The sequence below is a fragment of the Gadus chalcogrammus genome, chromosome 18, assembly GCF_026213295.1.
Source record: "Gadus chalcogrammus isolate NIFS_2021 chromosome 18, NIFS_Gcha_1.0, whole genome shotgun sequence".
In the NCBI taxonomy this organism is placed as follows: Eukaryota; Metazoa; Chordata; class Actinopteri; order Gadiformes; family Gadidae; genus Gadus; species Gadus chalcogrammus.
In genome coordinates, this window is record NC_079429.1 from 1,251,957 (window position 1) to 1,278,013 (window position 26,057).

General features: G+C 46.8%; 1 protein-coding gene across 1 annotated transcript; it reads right to left on the reverse strand.

The window, feature by feature from the left end:
• Positions 1 to 431: 431 nt before the first annotated feature.
• Positions 432 to 24,671, reverse strand: LOC130371647 (sodium channel protein type 4 subunit alpha A-like). Its single transcript, XM_056577493.1, is given in 29 exon segments — positions 432 to 689; positions 890 to 994; positions 1,195 to 1,257; positions 1,259 to 1,333; positions 1,445 to 1,477; positions 1,479 to 1,499; positions 1,994 to 2,233; positions 2,235 to 2,276; positions 3,270 to 3,392; positions 3,714 to 3,887; positions 4,354 to 4,508; positions 4,901 to 5,054; positions 5,213 to 5,248; positions 5,481 to 5,945; positions 7,692 to 8,048; positions 8,292 to 8,465; positions 9,122 to 9,360; positions 10,220 to 10,361; positions 10,889 to 11,050; positions 11,594 to 11,791; positions 12,120 to 12,261; positions 12,556 to 12,619; positions 13,445 to 13,702; positions 14,186 to 14,277; positions 15,094 to 15,222; positions 15,904 to 15,991; positions 16,758 to 16,878; positions 17,735 to 18,047; positions 24,042 to 24,671. Coding segments are annotated over 28 exon segments (4,362 nt in total). The 5' UTR covers positions 18,002 to 18,047; positions 24,042 to 24,671; the 3' UTR covers positions 432 to 446.
• Positions 24,672 to 26,057: the final 1,386 nt, after the last annotated feature.

Sequence of the window (26,057 nt, forward strand, 5' to 3'; positions counted from 1 at the left end):
TGGTCCCAACCCGCAGAGGTGGTGATCTCGAACAGACACACGATGCTGCCCCCGAACGTCTCAAAGTTGAACATTGTCGTCGATACCGGCCTGCTTTTTGACATAGGCGAAGTTGGACATGCCAAATATAGAAAAGATGAACATGATGAGAAACAGCAGCAGGCCAATGTTGAAGAGGGCAGGAAGTGACATCATGAGGGCAAACAGCAGGGTGCGGATGCCCTTGGCTCCTTTGATGAGGCGCAGGATCCTGCCGATTCTGGCCAATCGGATGACTCGAACAGAGTGGGTGACACAAAGTACTTCTCTATGATGTCAGAAAGCATCGTGCCTGAAAAATATAACACATGATAGTTAGAGGTAAACACATTATTTAAAAGAAGAGTTTCAATAAGTTATAGTCAGAGCTCAACACACCGGCTATGGACAAGATGACGACGACAAAGTCAAAAAACGTTCCACCCATTCTTGAAGAAGTACTGCCGCAAAGCAAACAGCTTCAGGGTACACTCCCCGGTGAAGACAACGATGAAGGCCACGTTGAGCTTGAAGAGGAAGTCACTCTTTTCAGGACTCTGGTCGTCTGTCTCCACCATCATGGTTACCATATTGAGGCAGATCAGCACCATGATAAAGATGTCAAAGACCTGCTGGCTAATGAAGTCGAACACCAAACCTTGGATCAGGTTCTGTTGAGGGTCAAAGGTCCCGGGGGGGGTTGAGGGTGGGAAATGAGAGGGGAGGGGGGAGAACATGAACACCATTAGTGTGTTTGTTAACACCTGCAGAGGTCAAGGCTAAAGATCAGGGTCAAAGGCTCTGGAAGCATTCCTGCTGTGTGGCTCAGAGCCGGTATGATGTACGATGAGGTGTTACAGAGGGGACGTACCGTGGGTCGGGGGGTCGGTTTCTGAGGTTTCTTGGACCCTAGTTTCTTCATGGCTTCATAGTATTTCTTCTGTTCCTCAGTCATGAAGATGTCCTTGTCTCCAAAGTGCACAAACCCAACAGAGGCATGAACATATACATCTTATCTAGTTCAGCTAGCAGTTTAATGAATTAATGGATGGATGGTTGGATTATCACAAAACATTTGGAAATTCATCATGCAAAGCCTTTGGAACTAAACGTTAGCACTAATTAACAACGTCAAAGCTACATTTGCAGGTCGAGTGAACAGGTGAGGAGACTTATCTTCTTCTTCTGCTGGTTGAAGTTGTCAATAATCACACCGATGAAAAGGTTGAGAGTGAAAAAAGGATCCGAAGATGATGAATATGACAAAATATATGTACATGTAGAGGTTGATTTCATAGGAAGGCTGTTCATCCACCTGCAGCATAGATCAGCATGAAACCAAAGGAAGTCCTGATATACATTCAAGTCATTTTAATTTGAGTGATGTTTAATTTAGATATGAAAAATGTCCAATAGCGATTGTTACCTCTCGCGAGTCCACAGCAGCATACATTATGTCCCATCCAACCTTTGAACGTGGCCTGAAGAGAGAAAAAAAAACATTTTAATCTTAACTGGGGACTACAGATAAAATGTGCTTTTTTTGCTAGCTCTGGCACATTTACATTTTGAGTGTAAATAGTTGTGCATTCTCCCTGTTAAATAATCTAATTAATTAATGATAAGATGAAAACACAAATGTATTAAAAATCCTCTCCAATCATATATTATAAGGCTATTAAACTTGAATGTTATGGTCACTAAGTCTGAATGGCAGCCCAATCAGTGGCTGAGGCCTACCACAACACTTTGTGCCAACCCCAGTCCTGTGTCATTTACATTGAAAACCTATTGAAAGACATTTAAAACTCATCTCAAATGTTACCAATTCAAATTCTAGACGTGAGCGTGAGCTCCTCTGCGCTCTACTGAAGCATGCAAAACCACGTGGTCGTACGCGTGGTTTGGTAATGGTCTGAAACGGGCGGTTGAACGGCGGCACACGGTCCGTCGGTTTGCAACGGGGTCTCCTCACCACTTGCAGCAGGGACAGGTAACCCGTGGCGACGTTGTCGTAGTTGACCTTGACGTTGACCCAGCGGGCCTCTCCGGTGGCCTGCTGCAGGGCCAGGCAGTCGCTGTGGTTGTTGACCTGCTCGAGGAGGAACAGCTCGTCCGACGTGGTGTTGATGCAGCGGTAGAACTTGCCGGCAAACAAGTTGACGCCCATGATGCTGAAGATCAGCCAGAAGATCAGACACACCAGCAGCACGTTGAAGGATGGACGGGATGGCCCCCACCAGGGCGTTCACCACCACCTGTCAGAAGACCGGTGGGAGGACAGACAGGTTGACAGACAGACCGACAGACAGAGAGATATCAACGGTCAGGTAGAACGGAGACACAGGAAAACAGACAGACATACAGGATATCATGGATTGATATAAAGACAGCTTGTCAGGTGGATCGACGGGACAGACAGAGACACAGGTAAAAAGACAGACAGAAAGACAGACAGGATATCAGACTGATCGATAAATAGAACTACAGGTTACAGATGGATCGATGGTGTTTCACCAAGTGGTTCACCACCACTTAGACACAGGGCCGTCGTAAAGGGGTGAAAGGTGATGACGATTCTAGGGGCCCACAGCCCAGGGGGGGCCCATGGCAATAAAAAAAAAAAGAAAAAAAAAAAAAAAAAAAAGTAACTACCAGCCCATAGTAGTAGGCCCCCCCCCCCGCTGTCAACAATTGCTCCTTCCACACCCCCCGCTCCTTCCACCCCCCCCCCCCCCGTCCACAATTGCTCCTTCCTCCCCCCCCCCCCCCCCCCCCCCCCCCCCCCCCAGTCAACAATTGCTCCTTCCACCCCCCCCCCCGTCAACAATTCAGCGCAGGGGGGCCCATCAGTACCTCTTGTATAGGGGCCCAGGACTTGTTGCAACGGCCCGGCTTAGACACCCTACACACCTCCTGTCAGAGATCAGCTTCCTAGACCTTCATCTACTGTTAGGGCGTTCTACCAGGCAGGTTTCACCTTGACCAGCCATGTTTTTTTAGTTTTAATACACCATGCGTAACAGTAGCTCATGAACGTTGCCCAATTTGCCATAATTTTAAGGGTTGATAGTTCCAGTTCCCCCATGGATACCAAAACCTCCGTATTGACTCCTACCTCTGTTCCATCAGCCCTGGCAGCCATGTTAGGAGGTATTGGGAAACATCAGTTAGTAGAGTTGGTGGAAGACAACTTTCATACGTTTGGCAACATGGATGACATGAGACTGTGTACCATGTGACCAACTCACCCTCATCCCCTCGAATCTGGAGAGGGCACGGAGCGGCCTGAGCGCCCTCAAGGTCCTTAGGGACTTGATTGGTCCCAGGTCTGAGAAGCCCATCAAGTTAGCACCCATGCTAATCAGAGACACCTGTGGTGGGGCCAAGACATATCCTAGTCACATGTTACAATCAGCGTGTCAAATTAACATTTCTTGCATTAGCAACCCCGTCTGGTGGACTGTAAACTTCAACAGGCCACCCATCTTTCTTACGCTTTAAAGAAGCTCTCATCAAAAATACACCCCATTTGTCGACATTGTAAATTCATACCATTGATAAAAGTCAGCCACATTTTTTTGGTGGTGGGTTGTCTGTTTACTTCCTGGTTTCGTTGGAGAACAACGATCCCACAAAGATCATATAAAGCGTTTATATTTTCACAATCGGTAACTCCAGGTGATGGAACTCACATCCACGATGAAGAAGTCCAGCCAGCACCACGCGTTGGTGAAGTAGGTCTTGAAGCCGTACGCCACCCACTTGAGGACCATCTCTATGATGAAGACGTAGGTAAAGATCTTGTCGGCGTACTCCAGGATTATCTTGATGGTCCGACGGCGCTCTATGTAGATGTCCTCAAACGCCTGAGACAGTAGATCAGATCATTACCGTAGGTAAATCGTGGGTCTCCAAGTCACTGTGGACCCCTACGACACCAACGGCGTAGCCGCAGTAACATAGAGAACGACGTGTAGCCACGGTAACTTAGAGACCGAAGCTGTGCTCAGAACAGTAACTGGATGTCTCGGAGGTCAACGATTCAAGACCAACCGTCCGAGTCCAGACTGCAGATCTGTTCGCTCCCTATAGCACTGAGATGGATGGTGACATTTAGCATAGATTGAACCTCTTATTATTGGATATACATTACAATTTATAGAGAACATATTTTAGCACTGATTATTGGTTATTGACTCAAGGTTATGGATGAAGGATTATTGGTTATAGGTTAAGGGTTATAGTTAACTGATTACTGGTTATTATTAAAGGTTCTAGAGAACGGATTATCATTAATATGTGAGGATTATAGATTATTTGTAAAAGGCTGACCAGTGCTCCGCTACTGAGCAGGATCATGAAGATGATGAAGGTCTCGAAATAGTCGTGTTCCACGATGGTGAAGCAGGTTCTCCGGATGTTCCACCAGGTTTTGCCCCGGCCCTGGTTGATGTCCACGCTCAGACAGGGCCACCGCCGCACGCAGTCTGAGGGGGGAGGAGCCAACAACAGCCAATCACAAACACACTGACTGGGAAACTACGTTGAGGGATTAATCAGTGTAGTCGTAGCAGTGTGGATTTAAAAGGGGACATATTATACCACCAGGTGTGAGTGTGATTGGCTGTTTTGAAAATCGGCCTCTTCTGACATCACAAGTGGGCGTGTCCACCTACTGGATAGATCGGTCTACCGGCCTACCCAGTGGACTGTAGCGTTGCTCATCTCTCTGTCATACTTCTAGGTGGACACGCCCACTGGTGATGTCAGAAGAGGCCGTTTTTTTCAAAAGGGCTTGGACCGGCGAATCGCACTCACACCCGGTGGTATCATATGTCACCTTTAAGGGTTATGTTGACTTAAATAGTAGTAGATGTACCGTCAGTGAAGCAGGACTCCGGATCAACCGGTTCTGGCTCCTCCTCTTCCTCCAGCTCGGGTTCGGGTTCGGGGGGCTGGTAGTCGACGGTACTGCAGTCTGAAGAGTCTCCGTCGTCCTTGGTTACGCGCATCAGCTGCCAGGGAGATGGAAGCTGAGGTCAGAAAAATCAGAAGACAGAGGTTGAGTTACTTAAGGATGCTAAGAATTTGAGCGTCGCCAAGCTGAGCGTCTGTGGAAGCGCTGCGCTAACATGCTTTGCTCACAATGCTAGCAGGAGCTTTGGTGCGCTTTAAGCCATCACTTACTCACTTTGAAAGGATCATGTACATGAGAATGTAGTTTTCCCTGGAAAGGGGTGAGAATATTACGATGCAATTATTATTTGTCTACATATAGAGAGAGAAAGAGTAAGGTAGATCAATATTTCTGGTTATTAATGGTTATTTCTACTGGTATAAATTACTATCTGGAATTGCTTCAAATCCATTTATGAAACAAGGTAGCTAAATATAACCCCAACATTTATATCCACACCTATAGTCCAACGTCTAGTCTCTCTGGAACGTCTGGCTCTTACATTGGAACGCACATTCTGCCCTCGATCATCCTCATCATCCTCTTCATCGTCCTCATCGTCCTCATCGTCCTCATCGTCCTCATCGTCCTCATCCATGTTCTCGAGGTCCGACTCCCCCTGGGCCATGGGGACGGTGAGGACCACATCGTAGTCCAGCGGTCGCCCCCGCCGGCCCTCCACCAGACAGTGAGACATCCCATCATCCTCGCTGGCTGCCGGACCCTCGCCGGCGTCCAGGTGGTTCATCTCCACCGCCCCGCCCCCCTTGGGTCCCTCCAGGCGGCTGGTGACGCGCAGGAACAGCGGAGCGAGCAGGCGCCGGAGGCGGGTCTTCACCCAGGCCACGCCCCCGGAGATCCGGTTGATGGCGATCTGCAGGTTGTTGAGCTCGCCGTCCTCGTCGGCGGTCGACAGGTTGTCCCCGCTGAACGAGCTGAGCAGCAGCGCCAGGAACAGGTTCAGCACCTGCACACGCACGCTACTGTTATACACGCTATAACATGCTAATAACATACTCCTAAAACATACTATAACATACTATCGACACACACTATAACATGCTATAACATACTACTGTTACATACTATAACATACTACTGTTACATGCTATAACATACTACTGTTACATGCTATAACATACTACTGTTACATGCTATAACATACTACTGTTACATGCTATAACATACTACTGTTACAATATATAACTTACTGTTACATACTATAACATACTACTGTTACATGCTATAACATACTACTGTTACATGCTATAACATACTACTGTTACATGCTATAACATACTACTGTTACATGCTATAACATACTACTGTTACATGCTATAACATACTACTGTTACATGCTATAACATACTACTGTTGCATGCTATAACATACTACTGTTACATACAATAACAAAATACTGTTACATACCAAAACACACTACCGTTATAACAAACTATAACATACTATGCTACCTTTTCGGAGGTCGTGCCCCTATAATCAATCATTTAAACATTTTGCATGTGTCTACACGTAATAATAATAATAAATAATAAAATGAAATTTAACGAACATCTCTTTCATACACACTATCTCGTGACCAGCTCAGAATGACATGACCGCCGTAAGAAGCGGATCTTTATTCGAAGGTGCATACTGTTTAAGGATGTGGTAATAAGGCGGTTTAATAATGTGGTAATAAGTCTGTATTCAAAGTCTGTAGCACCTACAAGCCTATTAGGTTAAGCCCCGACTGCTAACGTGTGTGCTTGGTCTCGGATACTCATCACATATCAAGTGGTTCTGATGAGGAGACGCCAATAAATATTGTGGTGCGTTGCAGTGGCGAGGGGTCTATCTTTAGGTCGCCGCTGGTTTCCTGGTTCCCTAGGTTCAGACGGGGATCGGGTTCTCTCTGCCTGTGAATCAGCAGCGTCGCTTCCACACCCAGAGCGTCGCGGCCGGATCACAATATATCATATAGGATGTTTGTCATATGTATCATATCCTATGTCCAATGCTTGTCGTATTATATTGCTTTTAAAGTACATATCATGCATTTTACATAACATATTTAGCATCAATGGGATCAATATAAGTATATATTATGGCATAAATAATTTGTATTATAACTAGGCTATATATAATTATAATTATGATTAATTATAATTAATTACATAACACAAAATCAAATAACATATTATAATATTATATTTAAATTAATATTATAAAATATTATATATTTATTGAATATACCACTTTATATGTAATGTGTGCATGTAATACGAATTCTATATATAATACAATATAATGCAATATTATATATATGTTACTATATACATACAGCATATATACGTGTACTAATACAGTAGCTATATGCTGCTGGCGTCGTGGCTGATTTAGCAGACCTCAGATCACGCTGACAGGTCGTCAGAAGCTCTGGCCCTCACTCATCAGTAAGTCATCATACCACTAGTCCTTCCTCTAGGCTCCCTCAGCTGTTTAGGACCTCAGTTCACACCCCTGCTTGACCCTTCACCTCAACCACTATACATAGAACGCACTTGAGAAACATGTTTTGGGATTTTATTGTCGTTAGGCCCGTCGTTAGGCCCGTCGTTAGGCCCCTCGTTAGGCCCCTCGTTAGGCCCCTCGTTAGGCCCCTCGTTAGGCCCCTCGTTAGGCCCCTCGTTCCCTAGATCTGTTCTCTACTCACCACCAGGTTTCCGATCACCATGACCATCATGAAGACGATGAGGCACATGCCGGTGCCCGCCACCTCCATGCAGTCCCACATGGTCTCGATCCACTCGCCGCACAGGATGCGGAACACGATGAGGAACGAGTGGAAGAAGTCGTGCATGTGCCAGCGCGGCAGCACGCAGTCCACGGCGATCTTGCACACGCACTCCTTGTAGCTCTTCCCGAAGAGCTGCATGCCCACCACCGCGAAGATGAAGACGATGATGGCCAGCACCAGGGTCAGGTTGCCCAGAGCCCCCACCGAGTCACCGATGATCTTGATCAGCATGTTGAGGGTGGGCCACGACTTGGCCAGCTTGAAGACACGCAGCTACACAGCACCGCAGTCACACGCACATACACACACACACACGCACACACACAGGTCACTGGGGTAAGTGTAGTTAGCAGCGTCTGTTAAACGTGGTAACTATGGTAACCAGAGGAGCAGTGATGCTTCTGTGTTGTTGGGGTAACGATGGTTACAGTGGTAACAGTTTTTTTGCTATGGTTACTGTAGTCAAGGCGGGTGGCCCGTGGTAACCAGAGCGGAGTGACGGCCGGGCTCTCTCACCAGACGGAAGGAGCGGAGGACGGACAGACCCTGGACGTCGGCCAGGCCTAGCTCCACCAGGCTCATGGTCACGATGATGCTGTCGAAGATGTTCCAGCCCACCTGGAAGTAGTAGTAGGGGTCCATGGCGATCAGCTTGAAGAACATCTCGGCCGTGAAGATCCCAGTGAACACCTGGATAAAAGAGACCCCCCACCCCCCAGTGAACACATGAATCACCATGACCCCCGTGAACACATGAACCCCCACGACCCCCCTCCAACATATGAATACACATGAAATCCCAAGAGATCCAGAGATCCCGTGAACACATGAATAACCCAGATTCTGTGAACACACGTGTAACCAAGACTCTCATGAATACATAAATAAACAAGACCCCTGTGAACACATGAATCACAGAGACCAACTGTGAACACGTGCATAACAGAGACCCTCATGAACACATGAATGACAAAGACCCGTGAAGACCTGAATAACAGCAGCCATAAACCGACACACACACACCACCACTCTCCCCACCAAGACCAGCAGCTGAACCTCCCAGTCTAACCCAGTCTAACCCAGTCGAACCCAGTCTAACCCAGTCGAACCCAGTCGAACCCAGTCGAAGCCAGTTGAAGCCGGTTGAACCCGGTTGAAGCCAGTTGAACCCGGTTGAACCCAGTCTAACCCAGTTTAAGCCAGTTGAAGCAAGTTGAAGCCAGTATAACCAGTCTAACCCAGTATAACCCAGTTGAAGCCAGTTGAAGCCAGTATAACCCAGTTTAAGCCAGTTGAAGCCAGTATAACCCAGTTTAAGCCAGTTGAAGCCCAGCTCAGGGACCCACCAGGTTGCCCACGGACAGCATGTGGTCGAACTGGGGCGTCATAGGGTAGTGCTCCATGGCCATGAACAGGGTGTTGAGGACGATGCAGATGGTGATGGCCAGGTCCACAAAGGGGTCCATCACCACGAAGTTGACCCAGTTCTTGGACGTCACCCAGACGTCGCAGCAGTCCCACTTCAGGAAGAGGTCGGCGAATCGGTACCAGCCGGGAGGGCAGGGTCTCTGGGCCTCCTCCAGCTCTAAACAACACACAGCAGGACGTTTTACACACCACACAGGAAGTTACACACACCGGACAGGAAGTCACAGGTGTGTTGATGTTTCAGATCAATCATCGTCATTGGTATTAGTATTGGCATTCACATCCTATGATCCGTTCAATCAACATCCAATCATCAGAGTCTGATCAATGGAGCTTCCTCCTCTCCTAAAAGTTATTGATGATGATCATGTCCGAAAAGGTGGGTTCAACATATCGCTTCCTTTGGACGGGCAGTGCTTAACGCTACTTTAAAACGCTGACTGTTGGAAAAATGATGGCTATGCTGGATGTGTATGGAAGGGCAGTGCTAGTTGTACATAGCCTATGTCTTATCAGCAACATGGGTATCTAAGTCTGTGTTTAGGTTTGGGCCCGGCTTAGCACCAGGAGGGTAGAAGGTCTATGAGTCCGACTTGAACACAATGTCATTAGCACTGCTGTGAAGCTAGTGCCAGACATTGCGACTGTCCTGACCTTGGTCCTCTGGGTGTACAGTGTCAGTAGCCGCATGCTAAGCTTAGCAATTACAGCCCACAGTAGTGTAGCCTGAAGGGGCTTGGGACGGAGCCAAGAGAGCCTCTATAGACGCTGCTTGGCTCTGCACTTCATTTGACCTATGGTCACGCTACCACAGGCTTAGCATAGCAGCTATCGGGTCAAATGCAGCTGCACTACCACTGGCTTAGCATAACACACGCGTTGGCCTAATGTGGCTACGCTACAGGCTTAGCGTAGCCAACTCGTTGTTCTGATGCAGCTTGGTGACAACAGGCTGCAATTATATTTCATGCAAGCTTTTTTTCAGCTTTTTCTGTCGGCTTTTTCCCGGGCGATACCTTCCATGGCGGCGACCGTGGCAACGGTGAGAACGCTGGCAGTTCGGTGTTTGAGGCCCGGCGCCTCCAGGTGCACCACACTGAGGGCGGAGCCCCGAGACCCCGCCTCTTCGTCCTGCTTCACCTCCTCTTCACAATACGGCTGAGGAACATTTTGAAACCCAGGTGGTGACAGGGTCGGGTGTAAAACAGGAATAACCAGGTGTTAATCAGACGTAAGACAGGTGTCGGAAGGTCTGAACCAGATGTCAACCACATGTTAATAAGATGAGCTATAAACCAGGTGAGAACCAGGTATAAACCATATTTTAACAGGATGAGGTAGAAACCTGGTATAAAATATGCGCAAGCAAGATATAAGCCAGATTTAGGCCAGGTATATCCAGGTGTTAACAGGATGGGTTGTAAACCAGGTGTAAACCAGGTGTTAACAGGATGGGTTGTAAACCAGGTGTAAACCAGGTGTTAACAGGATGGGTTGTAAACCAGGTGTTACCAGGATGGGGTGTAAACCAGGTGTTAACAGGATGGGTTGTAAACCAGGTGTAAACCAGGTGTTAACAGGATGGGTTGTAAACCAGGTGTTAACAGGATGGGTTGTAAACCAGGTGTTACCAGGATGGGTTGTAAACCAGGTGTAACGGGTTGTGAGCAGCAGCAGATCCTCACCTGGGTCATTGTGGGCACCCTGATGAGAAGTCGCGGGATGATGCGACCGTTACAGTCCTTCAGTACTTCGCTGCCGTCCCCCTCCTCGTCAAACTCAAACTCCGTGTGGTGACTCAGGGACTTCTTACTGGTCAGAGTCGCTTGGCTGCCTACAAAAGCTTCCTGTCAAACAAAACAATGGCTTCCTGTTGTCGACCGTGGACCAACAATTACTACAGCAGAGGGCAGCATGGGACACGTGTGGCTGTATGTGTCTTACTGTACATTTACACTTGGATCGAATGCGACTTATAACTGTTGATACACACACAATGGCGGAGTGAACCATGCAAGGCGACAGCCAGCACGTCGGGATCAGTGATGGTTAGGTCTTGTCTTGCTCAGGGACACCTCATGACAAGTTAACCCGCTCTACCTCCTCAACTACGCAGACACTGTAAGCACCTCAGCGCAGAGAGAGAGAGAGAGAGAGAGAGAGAGAGAGAGAGAGAGAGAGAGAGAGAGAGAGAGAGAGAGAGAGAGAGAGAGAGAGAGAGAGAGAGAGAGAGAGAGAGAGAGAGAGAGAGAGAGAGAGAGAGAGAGAGAGAGAGAGGAGAGAGAGAGAGAGAGAGAGAGAGAGAGAGAGAGAGAGAGAGAGAGAGAGAGAGAGAGAGAACGAGAGCATCGATATGTAGGGTTAGGGTGTGTGTAACAGCAGACCATCACCTGGTCTTGGTTCCTCAGCTGCTCTAGCATCCGCTGGAACTCCTCCTCCTTCTCCCGAGCCTCCCGCAGTGTGGCCTCGTTCTGCTCCTCGTACGCCATGGCCACCACGGCCAGGATGAGGTTGATGAGGTAGAAGGAGCCCAGGAAGATGATCACCACGAAGAACAGCATGTAGGTCTTCCCCGCCGCGCGCAAGAGCTACACAAACACACACACGACTGGTTTACCATGTGGAGGAGCGAGATTAGGCGGAGAAGGATAATAAGTGGGTCAAGAAGAGGAGCAGGAGGAGGAGCAGGAGGAGGAGCAGGAGGAGGAGCAGGAGGAGGAGCAGGAGGAGGAGCAGGAGGAAAAGGAAGAACAGGAGGACGAGAGGGAGGAGCAGGAGGAGGAGGAATAATAAGAGGATCCAGAAGAGGAGGAGGCGCAAAAGGAGCAGAAGGAGGAGATGGAAGAACAGGAGGACGAGAAGGAGGAATAAGAAGAGGAGAAGGAGCAGGAGGAGCAGACTGAGAAGGTGGCCGACCAGCTGAAAGAGGTTCTCCCAGTAGTCCTGGGTCATGAGCCTGAAGAGAGCGAGGAAGGCCCAGCCGAAGGAGTCAAAGCTGGTGTAGCCGTAGTTGGGGTTCCTCCCCGCCTTTATACACTGGTAGCCCTCAGGACACTTCCTGTTGACACCACACCCACCGGCCAATCAGAGACAAGGTCAACCCTGTCCCATTTACTACCTGATAAACTACTCAACAATCCACAATTAAAAAGAATTCAATGTTTACAAATCAAAGCAAAGCAAAGCAAATCACGTTGGTGTACTAGTGTAGTGGCATAGTAGAATATGACCGTAGTTCTCTAGTACTGTATGAGTGTAGTACTCTAGTACTGTAAGAGTGTAGTACTCTAGTACTGTATGAGTGTAGTACTCTAGTACTGTACGAGTGTGGTACTGTGGTCGGAGTACTCACCCAGCGTCCGAGCTGTTACCGCAGAGCAGAGCGTCTAAACTGCCCTCCAGATAGTATTGGTTATCTACGAATAGAACGACATCGTCCATCAAAAACCACAACATCATCATCGTCGCCTCTCAATAAGTAATGGATAATGTATAGCAGGGCGGTCATAATAGGGATATGATCCAAGACAGGGGGGTGATGCAAGAATCTGACATGTAGCGGAATTAATTGCCTTGAATCACCCACTGAATAAGCATGGCTTGCATGGCTATTTACTGAAGAAAGAAATACAACAAAAAAGGGTTGAATTGATTTATAAAATATTGTATTGCTTGTATTGCTAAAGAAATCATTAGATGGTTTGAACTGCATCCATAGCAATGCTTTCTTAGGATTAACCCTGTTACAGCATCAACCATATCCCAGTCCCTGATTTGCCTCGATGACATTTTAACTTCCGGAACTCTATGTGGGCGACCGTAGGATCTGGCTGATGCTTGTAGTGAAACCGAATGTGAGGTCACATGATCAGGATGTTCTCCAGCACGGCCTAATTGCTATGTGGCAATGGAGTATGTTTGTCCCTTTTTGAACAGATGAGCAACTGATTGAGGTTTTCTGCCCATAACTGCAAAAGTATGTTGACATTCTCCTCAAACAACGTCATAGCCCATATTTAGTGTTAATTTCATGCCTGTCTTCTTCAATTTTGTAGACCAGCTCATTGAGTCTTTTAATCTCTCTTACGTTTACACTTTTTATTTTCTTCACTGGGGATATTCCAGCCATTAACCATGACTCCAAATATGATCAAATAAGTATTAAGATCCATGGTATTTTCCGACGGAGCAACGTTTTACGTTACTCAACGTAACGTTTAAGTCGTACATACAAAACCTACCGGTATTTTCGATATATTCCACAAAGTTGAAGGTGTGGTTGGAGGCGAGCGAGCCGTTGAGGGCCGTGGCGTTGCTGAAGTCCCCCAGCAGCGTGTCGTTGGTGGGGGGAGGCCAGCGGATGCACTTCTGCCGGAGGTTCCCCATGAAGAGCTGGAGGCCGACCAGGGCGAAGACGGCCAGCGCGAACACCGTCAGGATCATGACGTCCACCATCTTCTTCACTGACTGTATCAGAGCGCCCACGATGGTCTTCAGACCTGGGGACACGGCGGGGGTCAGACGGTACTCAGACGATACTCAGACGATACTCAGACGAAACTCAGACGATACTCAGACGATGCACCGGGGCCCCAGAACAAGTGGTTACCCGGTCGGACCTAGGGCTGGGCAATTAATCACATTTTGATCGTGATTTTGTTTTTTGGGTCAAACGATCTCCAAACTAATTCGTACATTATTATTCGATTTGAACAAATTTGAAATGAGTTTTTGGAAAGAAATGCTGAATAAAGTCATAATTTTTTTAAACTCAAAGATAATCGTTTCAATAATCATGATTTCAATATTAACCAAAACAATCGTGATAATGATTTTCCATAATCCAGCAGCCCTAGCTGGACCTGTTGTCCCAGAGAACAATAGTTGTCTCTCCTAAACTTTTAAACATTATAAGCATATTAAGTGAATCTATTATTGATTCTACTTGTAAATCCATTTCCGCTGCAGAATGAAAGCAGTACCAGGAATCACAGTGATGGTTTTGAGCGCTCGCAGGACCCTGAAGGTTCTCAGTGCCGAGACGTTGCCCATGTCCACAAACTCAGTGAGGTACCTGGAGAGAGAACCACACGTTAACCAACACCAACCACCGCCAAAAGATACACACACACACACCATACAAGACCACAAGCACCACTCACGACCAGACCAGAATATTTCATCGGTTGTCAAAGTAGATCCCACTTTGATTGTAATATTTGTCATTTGGAAGTTGCTTTGGATAAAGGTGTCTGAATATTAATATTCCTATTCCTTCAGCCTTTCATGAATATATAATATTACACATTTATGTAACGTAGGTCCTATCGCTTGGCTTAGTTCTATTTTTAATTTGCTGCTCTGAAGAATTGGAGTGGCGTTGGTGTAACTGAATCGTCCGAGGGCCGCAGATGACACAGACTAACAATGTGTTGACTTCCTCAGCTCGTCCGGTCCGGACGTTGTTACCATGACCTGCTCCTGCCGGCCCTGGCATGTACACAGATATCAACTCCCTGGCTTCAATTGTAAGGCTGTGTCGATAAGATACCGTACTTGAACTTCTCGAAGATTTTCTAGCATCCCCTTTAGCAAAGAAAATCCCAAAGCAGCTTCAATTCAGCTGCACGTCCTTAAGGAGCAGCTAGGGGTTTAGACCTCTTACTCTACGATGTCGACAGGTCGAATGTTGACATTCGAACCCGGGACCATTTGGCTGTCAGTCAAGTAACCTAACTACCAATACCATCCCGTCCCTGTTACCACAGAGATGTTCTGTCTGTTTAGCCATGTTGTGCCAGTCCTATGGTGTAACTAACGTATTACCTTTATGAAGCTAATAGCGATTTGAGGTAATAACTATATTTCTGTGTGTTGAATGTAAACTCACGCCATGCTGATGACCATGAAGTCCAGCCAGTTCCACGGGTCTCTTAGGAATGTGAATGGTCCAATAACGAAGCCTCGTGCCAACACCTTTGTCGTCGCCTCAAACGTGTAAATTCCAGTAAAAACATACCTGAAACACACGTGTAAATACCAGTAAAAACATACCTGAAACACACGTGTAAATACCAGTAAAAACATACCTGGAACACGCGTATAAATACCAGTAAAAACATACCTGGAACACACGTATAAATACCAGTAAAAACATACCTTGAACACACGTGTAAATACCAGTAAAAACATACCTGGAACACACGTATAAATGCCAGTAAAAACATACCTTGAACACACATGTTGTTAACAGATTTCATCTGATTAAAAACCATATAAAATTAGATTACACTACACTTGAAAAGAATAGATGAGATTTGGATTAGATTCGGATTAGATAATGAATATGATTAGAACAGGATTCAATTTGAATTCGATCAAATTAGATTAGTGATAGTTTATACTATGACTATGTAAGGAAAAAAAGAATGATTATAACAGGATTAGATAACATTATATCAGAATAGTCTACTCTTGTTTTGATTAGATACAATCTGGATAACACTATTCTAGATTATATTATATTAGACTAGATTATACATGACTAGATTAGGACTATATTCAGTTAGATTTGACCAAGGCAGACTAAATTAGATCTAACAAAATTATTTTAAATCAGGATTAGATTACATTAGACCAGATTATGCAGGATTATATGAGGTCAGATTACATTAGATTACGTTTGATTAGCCGTACTCACTCTACGGTCTTGCTCCAGGGAGGAGGGTTGCTCATCGTCATGAAGACACAGTTGGCAAGAATAGTTATCATGATGAACAAGCTGAACAATATGATATAGGAGTTAAGGACCATGGCAATCACGGTAAACCGCTAACTAATCTGATCATCTGGGTTAAGGTATGACCACATCCATTATGATAGACATGATCAAATGTTTGATAATCTGTGTACCCTTTACACATATGATAAATCACCTGATCACATTATCTGATTTGTGCTTTTAAAAGGTAATCAATGGATGAGGATGTTGATCAATAGCTGTGGCGTATGTGTGGACGTCGGCTGGTTGGAGCGGCCTCACCTGGCCAGAGTCACTCTGATTGGACTCTGGGGCGGGTTGAGGTTCCACACCTGTTGCACATTGAGCAATCAATGTGCAAGGGCTGAGCAAGCCATCACCACGCACACTCTTCCTGCATGGCAACACAGAGCACAATGCCCACGTACATAACCATGCAGTTCATTATCTGTATCGGAAGGATATGAAAGAATGAGGATGCCAACCATGCTGTTTATGGGGTGGATCAGAAATGAATTTATGACTGTCGATGGATTGTGTCAGGAGGATATGAATGGATGATTTGAACCATGCTTTATACGAGGTGCGTCAGAAGGATATGAATGGATGATTAGAACCATGCTTTATACGAGGTGCGTCAGGAGGATATGAATGGATGATTTGAACCATGCTTTATACGAGGTGCGTCAGGAGGATATGAATGGATGATTTGAACCATGCTTTATACGAGGTGCGTCAGGAGGATATGAATGGATGATTTGAACCATGCTTTATACGAGGTGCGTCAGAAGGATATGAATGGATGAGGATCTTGATGGCGGCCCTACGGACCCGACTGAAGGGCGTGAGGGAGTAGCAGGCCGGCTCGGCGTTGAAGCGGAAGATGGTGTTACCCCTGCTGACCACAATGAACGTCTGGGAACGCACACACACGCACACGCACACACAAATAAAAATATAATATATTATTAATACTAAGGATGCTCCAAATAGATTGTGTAGTATTAATCTGAGCTCAGTAGAAGGGGTGTAACTGTACTAGAGTATTGTAGTACTGGTAGAGTATTGCAGTACTGGTAGAGTATTGCAGTACTGGTAGAGTATTGCAGTACTGGTAGTACTGGTAGAGTACTGCAGTACTGGTAGAGTACTGCATTACTGGTAGTACTGGCAGAGTTTTGTAGTACTAGTAGTACTGGCAGAGTATTGCAGTACTGGTAGAGTACTGCAGTACTGGTAGTACTGGTAGAGTACTGCAGTACTCTACCAGTACTGCAGTACTCTACCAGTACTACCAGTACTGCAATACTCTACCAGTACTGCAGTACTGCAGTACTGGTAGTGTACTGGTAGTACTGGTAGAGTACTGGTAGTACTGGTAGAGTACTGCAGTACTGGTAGAGTACTGGTAGAGTACTGCAGTACTGGTTGAGTACTGGTAGAGTACTGCAGTACTGGTGGTACTGGTACTGGTAGTACTGGTAGAGTACTGCAGTACTGGTAGAGTACTGGTAGAGAACTGGTAGAGTACTGCAGTACTGGTAGGTACTGGTAGTACTGGTAGAGTACTGGTAGAGAGTACTGGTAGAGTACTGGTAGAGTACTGGTAGAGTACTGCAGTACTGGTGGTACTGGTACTGGTAGTACTGGTAGAGTACTGCAGTACTGGTAGAGTACTGGTAGAGTACTGCAGTACTGGTGGTACTGGTAGAGTACTGCAGTACTGGTAGAGTACTGGTAGAGTACTGGTAGAGTACTGCAGTACTGGTACCTTCTGGGCTCGGTAGAAGGGGTCGGGGTCCTCCAGGGGCGTGTTGAGCATGTCCCCCGGGGGGTCCCCGTAGATCATGGGGATGTTCTTTCCCGCCTCCAGGTGTACGTTGGGGGCCTCGGGGGCCCGCCCCTCTACTTCCTGCCCGTGCCCCACTGCTTCCTGGGCCCGCCCATCCTCCTCCGCCAGCCTCTCGATCTGCGCCAGGGAGTCGGCCGTGAAGAGGCGGAACGTGGCCATGCCCGAGGGGGGGTGCACGGCCGCCATCTGGGCATGGCGAACCCCGACCACACCGGGGGTACGCTACTGACACCTGGAGGGAGGGGAGGGGGGGGAGGGGAGGGAGGGAGGGAGAGGGGGAGGGGGAGGGAGAGCGAGAGCGTGAGAGAGCGAGAGGGAGGGAGAGCTTTCCACAATGCACAATTTTAGATTTGCTCGAGGGTATGTTTAACAAATTGTTAGAAAGTGGTGTTGGTCCAAGCACACAAACACAAAGTGTGCAGATTAAATTGACCTGTTATTGGGTCCAAATCAATAAACTGGGATAAACCCTAGAACAGTCAGTCTGCAGGACCGCATCCGTGTTATTAGTGTGTACCCTACCTCCAACGGAAACACCAAATAACGAATTAGGACTACATCCATTTGTAATTACTACTTCAAAGAAAGTGATCCCGAGACCCTCCAATACGAAGGCCTTACTACCAGAGAGAGACCTCTCTGCCTGCTGGTTCTGGAACCAAGACCAATGTCTAAGTAAAGTCATAAAAGGATGCTGCCTGGATGCATCTCCTTCTACGGCCTCCAAGTTACACACACACAGACACACACACATACACACACACACACACACACACGCACACAGACACAGACACTGAACGATGTATGTGTGTCTGTCTGTCTGTGTCTAAGTAAGTCATAAATGCAAACTCTATGGATGCATGCCCTACACCACCCTCCCAACACACACACACACACACACACACATCGTGCAGTGCATCGTCTACATGTGTGTGTCTAAGTGTGTGTCTAAGTGTTCGCCAGGCCCCTTCCCGACATCATGTTACTTATTAGCTTAGCAGACGTGTCCTCTCCACGTTTAACATCCCCTGGTTATTTTGGTTCTTAGTTTTCATTTCCGCAAATTTCGCCCCGGTGTTAGAGAACCAGTCTCTGGAGGAGGTGAGCTAGGGTAACCTCCTCCACTAATCACATGACTGACAGCCCAACGGAAGAGAAGGGTCCAGCTGCAGGCTTGGGCGTTTCCGTCATGACACAAGAACGCCCTTTAGGCGTTCCAGGTAGCGTTTCATCTACCAATCACGAGGCGTTTCGAAAGGCATACTGGGTTTCGCAAGGCATACTGCGAAGCACAGTCGCAAGGCATACTATGCTTTTTTACCAATTTTACCTCTCTCATTAGATTTAGCAATCATGGAGCCCCCACTTGGCTAACGTTAGTTCTATGCTACCCGTACTTACTACTAGAAAATCTAACTAGCGAATGTTCCGGATGTTGACAGCCGTGTGAAGAAGAAGGGGGTCGGTGTTGACGGTGAAAGTTAGGCCGCTTTATAGTCCTCCGTAAAGTGCTGTACGCAGACACGGAGAGCCCTCTCCATAGCCTGTCGGAGACCCTCTCTGTAGCTTAAGGGCGCATCCAATGTTTTTTAACTACTCGTCGGCGGAAAGCTCTGTGATTGGTCCTCTTAACAAAATAATTTCTGGAATCACTTCTCCGGTTTGACTTGGCACCTTATTTACTTTGTACATTGTTTTCAAAGACCAAATACGAATATCAACCTGCATCCCAATAAAACACAAAATAAGATTTGAAAAGCTTTGGAAGTTTATTTACAACACTGTTTAGATGGTTTCGGAGTAGTACACTTTGACATTTTAATACAGTTCAGCGAGAAAGGCGACGAAGAATAAGAAGGGGGCGTTCCAGTCTGCGTAAACGGGAAAACCCACCACACGAGAACGCCCATTAGTGTCTGCAGTGGGATGACCACTCACATCATGGCACGCTCTGATGACATCCCCGACCCTGATCGAACTTGAAAGCTATAAGATGCTGTCTCACTGCAGTGGCCTCCATACAGGACCTGGTCCGAGGCATTCTGCAGGATGGCAGCAGAGGACCAACACAGAGAGGAGAGATACAAAAAGACCTTAGTAGGTAGCAGACTAGGAGGTAGGAGACTAGGAGGTAGGAGACGGTAGGAGGTGGGAGAGTAAGACAGTAGGAGGTGGGAGCGAAGAAGGTAGGAGATGAGGAGACCAAAAGAAGATAGGAGTTGGGAGAGAAGGAGGTAGGAGAGTAGGAGTTAGGAGACCAAAAGACGGTAGGAGGTGGGAGAGGAAGAGAGTAGGAGGTATGTGAGGAGGAGGTAGATGAGGTGGAGACAAAAAGAAGGTAGGGGGTGGGAGAGAAGGAGAGTAGGAGACCAAAAGATGGTAGGATATGGGGTAGAAGGAGGAAGGAAAGTAGGAGATGTTGCCAGCTGCTGATCATCTATACGCCTCCAGTTACATCAGAGCCATGAGGCTGCACATTCCACCAACACATATACACACACACACACACACACACACACACACTCTTTCACTCGACGGCACACGCCAACACTTAACACCACCAACAAGCAACACACACAGACACACACACACATATATAAACACACACACAGACACACACATACATGCACAGAAACACACACGAACAAACACACACAGCGTTTCATGACATGCACACAAGGACTCACGCACAGACTCACAAGCCCCGTCTAACACTTGTCTCGGTACTACTACACTCAACCCTTGATCACTGCATTGATCCTATCTCCGCCCGCCCCCTGGGGTGAGGTGGGGGAGGGAGGAGGGTACTAGGGGAGGAAGGGGCAAGAGGGGGGGGGGGGGGGGGGGGGGTGGTGGTTGTCGGTGCTTCTGAAGTGATCCGAACCTAAAATACCCCGGCAGAGGATGGATAAGTTTCAGTCCGTCTCCGTGCGAACGATCTGCGTACCCGACATTAACGCTATGACTACGAGACCGACACAAAAACGTCAGGTTTTTATTGTCCACAATAAATCAATATCCATGGAATATAAGGTCTAAAGTAGATCGTAAAGAGTTTAGCGAAGACAGAATGTCTGGACCCAAAATGGTAGCCCTTTGAGTTGGTTATAAACCATTTCCTGTTCCTTTGCTGTTACAAAATATTAATTTCGGAAGGACAATTTAAGTCTGAAAGTGTCAGAACGAAGACGCACGTGGCGCGCATAACGCACACAGCCAAATCCACAGATGTGGAGCTGCGACGCAAGGAACGAAAATATTCCTAAACAAACTTTTTTAACAATCTTTGATATGCTTAAATTACATAAGCTTTAGTCAATAATAAACATGTAATCTTCAGTGTCAGTGAATCTCGTCCAAACTGCCACACTATACGCTACATGAGACGACCTGATTGGTGGAGGAGCAGAGAGCTGGTGCCACAGCTGCTGCAGCTGCCAGAACTACATTCTTCTCCTGAAGCTAGGCTAACAGCTGGCGGCAGTTTACCCAGCTAACCGCGGCTACATACTGTGCTTACCACAGCTACATACCCAGCTAGCGACAGCTACACAGTGAGCTATAACCACAATGCCTAGCTTAATGCATCTAACTGCGGCTACATACAGAGCTAAGCTCCGCTACACATTGAAGTATAGCCACAGCTATGTGCACAAGCTTAAAAAAGCTAGCCGCTAAAGACCTAGCTACCAACAACTACATACCTACATGCCACATACCTAACAGGATCTACGTACCACACTAATCAGCACTACAGACCTAGTTAACCACAGCTATATACCTAGCCCTATAGACTTAACTAGTTACTTAGCTAATACTATTGTGCTGGCAAAAATTATACTGTTAACGTCATAGTTATATTTAGCATAATGATGCTTGCTAATGTCTTGGTGCTAGCTCAGATTTGTGTGAGCATCTCCTCACCCCAGTGTCCAGCATATCAGAAGTTATAGACAGAAGAGTTACAGGGAAACAAGGCTTCCAACTCCTCCATATGGGTGGTGTTCTTCTGGCTGGCTCCACTCAGAGTGGTACCTCAGGCCTGTGCTTCACTCTTCAACATCCTGCTGTTCAGCACAGATAAGGGTCTCACTGAGCGACTCTCCACCTGCTCTTCACTTGATCTAGATTACCATCCCCAAGACCACTGGAGAACAACCTTATGACATCAAAACGTGTTGATACTGCCCAGAAAAAACTCACCTTACCTGAATCATCAGAACTTTAACCTCTCACGATACCTGACCCATCTGAGCTCAAACATCGGACCGTACCTTAGCTATCAGAACTATAACATCTCACTTTACCTAGAACTCTAACATCTGACCATACCTTAGCTATCAGAACTATTACACGCCCCCTTGCCTGAACAAGCTGAACTTTAACCTCTCACTGAACCTTAGCTATCAGCAATTTAATATCTCACCTTACCTGACCCATCAGAACTTTAACAGCGTACAGTGCCTTAGCTATCAGAACTATATCATTTGACTTTGTCTGACCCACTAGAACTTTAACATCTTGCCGTAGCTTAGCTATCAAAACTTGAAGATCTCACAAGGCCCAAGGTATTATAACTTTGTGATGCGTCTCTTTCTACAAGAGATGTGCACATCAGGGTTATGAAATAGTGATCAAAAGGAGCATCTCCATTCAATACAGTCAATCCTCTTCCCCATGATATATTATGTACCAATGAGAACGTCCCCAGTGTCTCGCACCTGAGAAGCTTCACCTGGGGCAGGTGAGAGGATAAGTCCAATGCACGAAAAATCTGAGAGCAGAGAGGAATCATATTACTTTAAGTTATCACAGTAACACATCTCCCTCACCATCTCCTCAAAACCAGCGAACCCATCGTCTGTAGACCACAGCGTCAGTCCGACCGGCACAGAATATTACTCCCATTCAAAACGGCGGGCCAGAAGTTTATATAAAACAAGAACAATGCAGCTGGTAAGAGGGTTACGGGAATAATGAAACGATGAGTGGGATGTGTTTGACCTGGTTTCCCCCTGTGTGACACCTTGCCAGGCTGTCACATGGTTTGAGTTGGTGAAAGAAACCCAAAACCAACACCTTCTTGGTCCAAGAACCTGTGACCCGAGACTCTGCCTGTACCACACACTCCGCCATGCCTCCCAACACTGCCCTGCTGCTTCAGTGTACAGGGAGAGAGCCACCAAACATGGCTGTGATAAGACATGGAATATCGTTTGTTTGGTTCTTAACTTTGCCCCCTACCCCCCCCCCCACCGAATTTCCCGTCTGGGACGTATAAGGCACCATCTTATCTTATAGTAATAGTGGCCAACATTGTGCTTTTCTAAACTGAAACAGCAAGAAGAAGAAAAAGTCAGAAGCACCGATGTCCTGGTCGTAGGATCACAGACCACACAACTAAATGTTTGAGTGTCAACATTTGAGAACCTTGTCCACACGGAGGGAAGCTATAAATAGGGGCCAAGAGACCCTGGCCTGCACCAAACACACGTGCCTTTTCTGACAAGCTCACACCTGGCAGGTGAGGGCAAGAGCTGGATGGGACTCTCCAGGGGGCCGCTGCGTCACAAAAGGGCGGCAATGACGCAACGCATCGGAAAACAAAGCGCGGAGCAACGTCAGATGAATATGAAACCTGCAGGATTCCAATCCAAAGCTGTAGTCGATCTACTAATATACATCTCAAACCAATGACAAGTCGATGAGAGATTATTGGGTTGATCGATGATGAGGTGGAGAGTAAACTCGACTCAATTAAAAATGTAGGCTGCATAAAAGTTCACTCATACAATTTTAAGGCATACAATTTTAATTAGGTTTCCTTAATTAGAATACTATATATATATATATTAAGTATATTTAATTTTTAAAAACAAACGTTTTGAATGCTGCTGCAGGCATGTATTGCCTTGTAGTCGATCAATGGGGCACGTTATTTTGCCTGCTAAAAACTGTAATATAGGCCTAATGTAGTCTCAGTGTAGGCCTACTTAATGCTCTATATAATAAAACCAATGTCATCAAGATTATTCTAAAACCAAGCAACCTCCCCATTAAACGAAACAAGCAGGGTCATCAGACCACAAGGTCTAACAACTTTAACCTCAACACGGACATAAAGCCGAGCCCTCACAAAACAATTTTGCACACTATTATTAAACTTTATTGGCCTGTGAGTTTGTGCGCCACTAAAGTCTGACCGTTGAACAGCCCAACGTCTTACCTTGCGCCGCAAAACAAACTCCAGAAGTCTAGAGTCCTTTCTCCGGAACCAGGACCTTTCTCAATAACCAGGACCTTTCTCCGGAACCAGTACGTGGGGGCGAGACTTGAAGTTCGGTAGATACTTGGACTGAGCAGTCGGTTCCTCGCGGGCCGGACAGTCCAAGGGGCAGCTGAGAGTTGGAGGTGAAACCGGAGATTTGCGGCAGGTAGGATCAACGCGTTAAGCCATTCCGACGCTTGGACTGAGAAACCCGTCGCTGCCCAGCTGTCGGCGATCCGGGTTTTCCATCTTTTTATATTTAATCCATATGCAGTGCAGTAGTCTTCAGTCTTCTGTGAAGTAGGCCACCTGTGCAGTGGGCCTACCTGTGTAATCGTCCACACGCGTGTTGTAGCCTACCTATGTGATACTTGCGCAATGATTACGCATTCTCCGCGACTCGTGCAACCCAGTGCGCAGAGACGCTATAGCCTACACTCAAACAATCCCAACTCTTAATCGTGGCCTGAATAAACAAAAGTACGAGGCCGTGGAACAATAGTCATCACGGGGAATCATTCCTTTATGTGATGAGTGGATTGGTGTAAAAGGTCGTCTGTGCACTGTGACTTCAGCGAAGCGGGACGAAGAGAGTGACTTAAGTGAAGGGAGGTGGGTGGGGGGGGGGGGGACTCTGGCGGATCCAGCTCCCTCTGCAAAGTTCTTTCTGCGCAGGTCGTTTCCAGTTTTGCTCTGGTTCAAAGGAGCGGAGCACGAAGAGACAAGGAAGACGATCCATGTGATTACAAACGCAAACCGGTGTCGTCTTATTCTCGGAAAGTCCGAGCTGAGATTTCCCCTCGACCCCCTCCTCCTCCTTCTATCCACTCCGGCTGTGATTGGTCAGGACGCGGCTCTGAGAGGTCACTCATCAAATCAAAAGTCATCAGAACCTCAACACCGACTGTGTTCGGGGCTTTTTATCCACATGATAAATCGGCAATATAAACACACTGCTCAAATAAATGCATCATATATAACCTAGAGCCTTTTTAACTGGCCATTTCCACCATCCTCATTTTAGGCAAACATTAAGGAATTAATTTCCTCAACATAATAAATAGTTTTAATGGTGAAGGAAGGAAACTAGCGACTCCATCTGGTGAAAGGAGGAACGGAATGTGTCTACAAATTAATAACAGCAAAATGAAAACGAGACAGAGCATCTAGGCTAAGAACGTCAAACATAAAAAAGAAAGAAAAAGAAATGATCCACCCAACAAATAGCGTGACCAAGAAACTTCTTTCAGTCACCTCACCCATCCATGCATCCACAACACATCAATTTAGTCATTCATTCATCCATCCATTTTGTAAACCATTTAATCCATCCATCAATCATACCTCAATGTATCCATCCATTTATACATCGATCCAGACAGGTGATTAATGAGTGATTAAGGAGCAGGTATGGGACAGAGAGTGTTAACCTGAAGAGGAAGCGAATGGTGCAGATGAGGAGGGCGGCCAGGGACACGGCATACCGGCGCTTCAGGGGACCCATACCGGCCGCTAGCTGGAAGCAGAGATCAAAGCGTTTCCTGCGGTTGAACTCCGGCGACTTCTGACCTCGGGGGTCCAGATCTCCCCGCACCTGTTCTCCCGGCTCCTCAAGGTCTCCGTCGCCATGGTAACAGGCGATGAGTAACGGCCGCTTAGCCCGTCCCATCCACAACCAAGAGACAACCCGTGAGAACCATCGCGTTGCATTACATTTATTTTGCTGACGCTTTCATCCAACGCAATTTAGAATAAGTGCATTCATACAGAGCCCCCCGGGGTCACATCAAATAACAACGACATGAAGACATAAACTACAAATTGCAAGAATCTTGCGAGTAGAATAAAGCCACTGCTACAAGTGCTTCATTTTAGAAACATTTTTTTAACGGGATGCAGTCTGAGCAGAGGATTTTCAGTCTGCGTCGAAAGACGTGCAGTTTCTGCTGTCCGGATTTCGGCGGGGAACTCGTT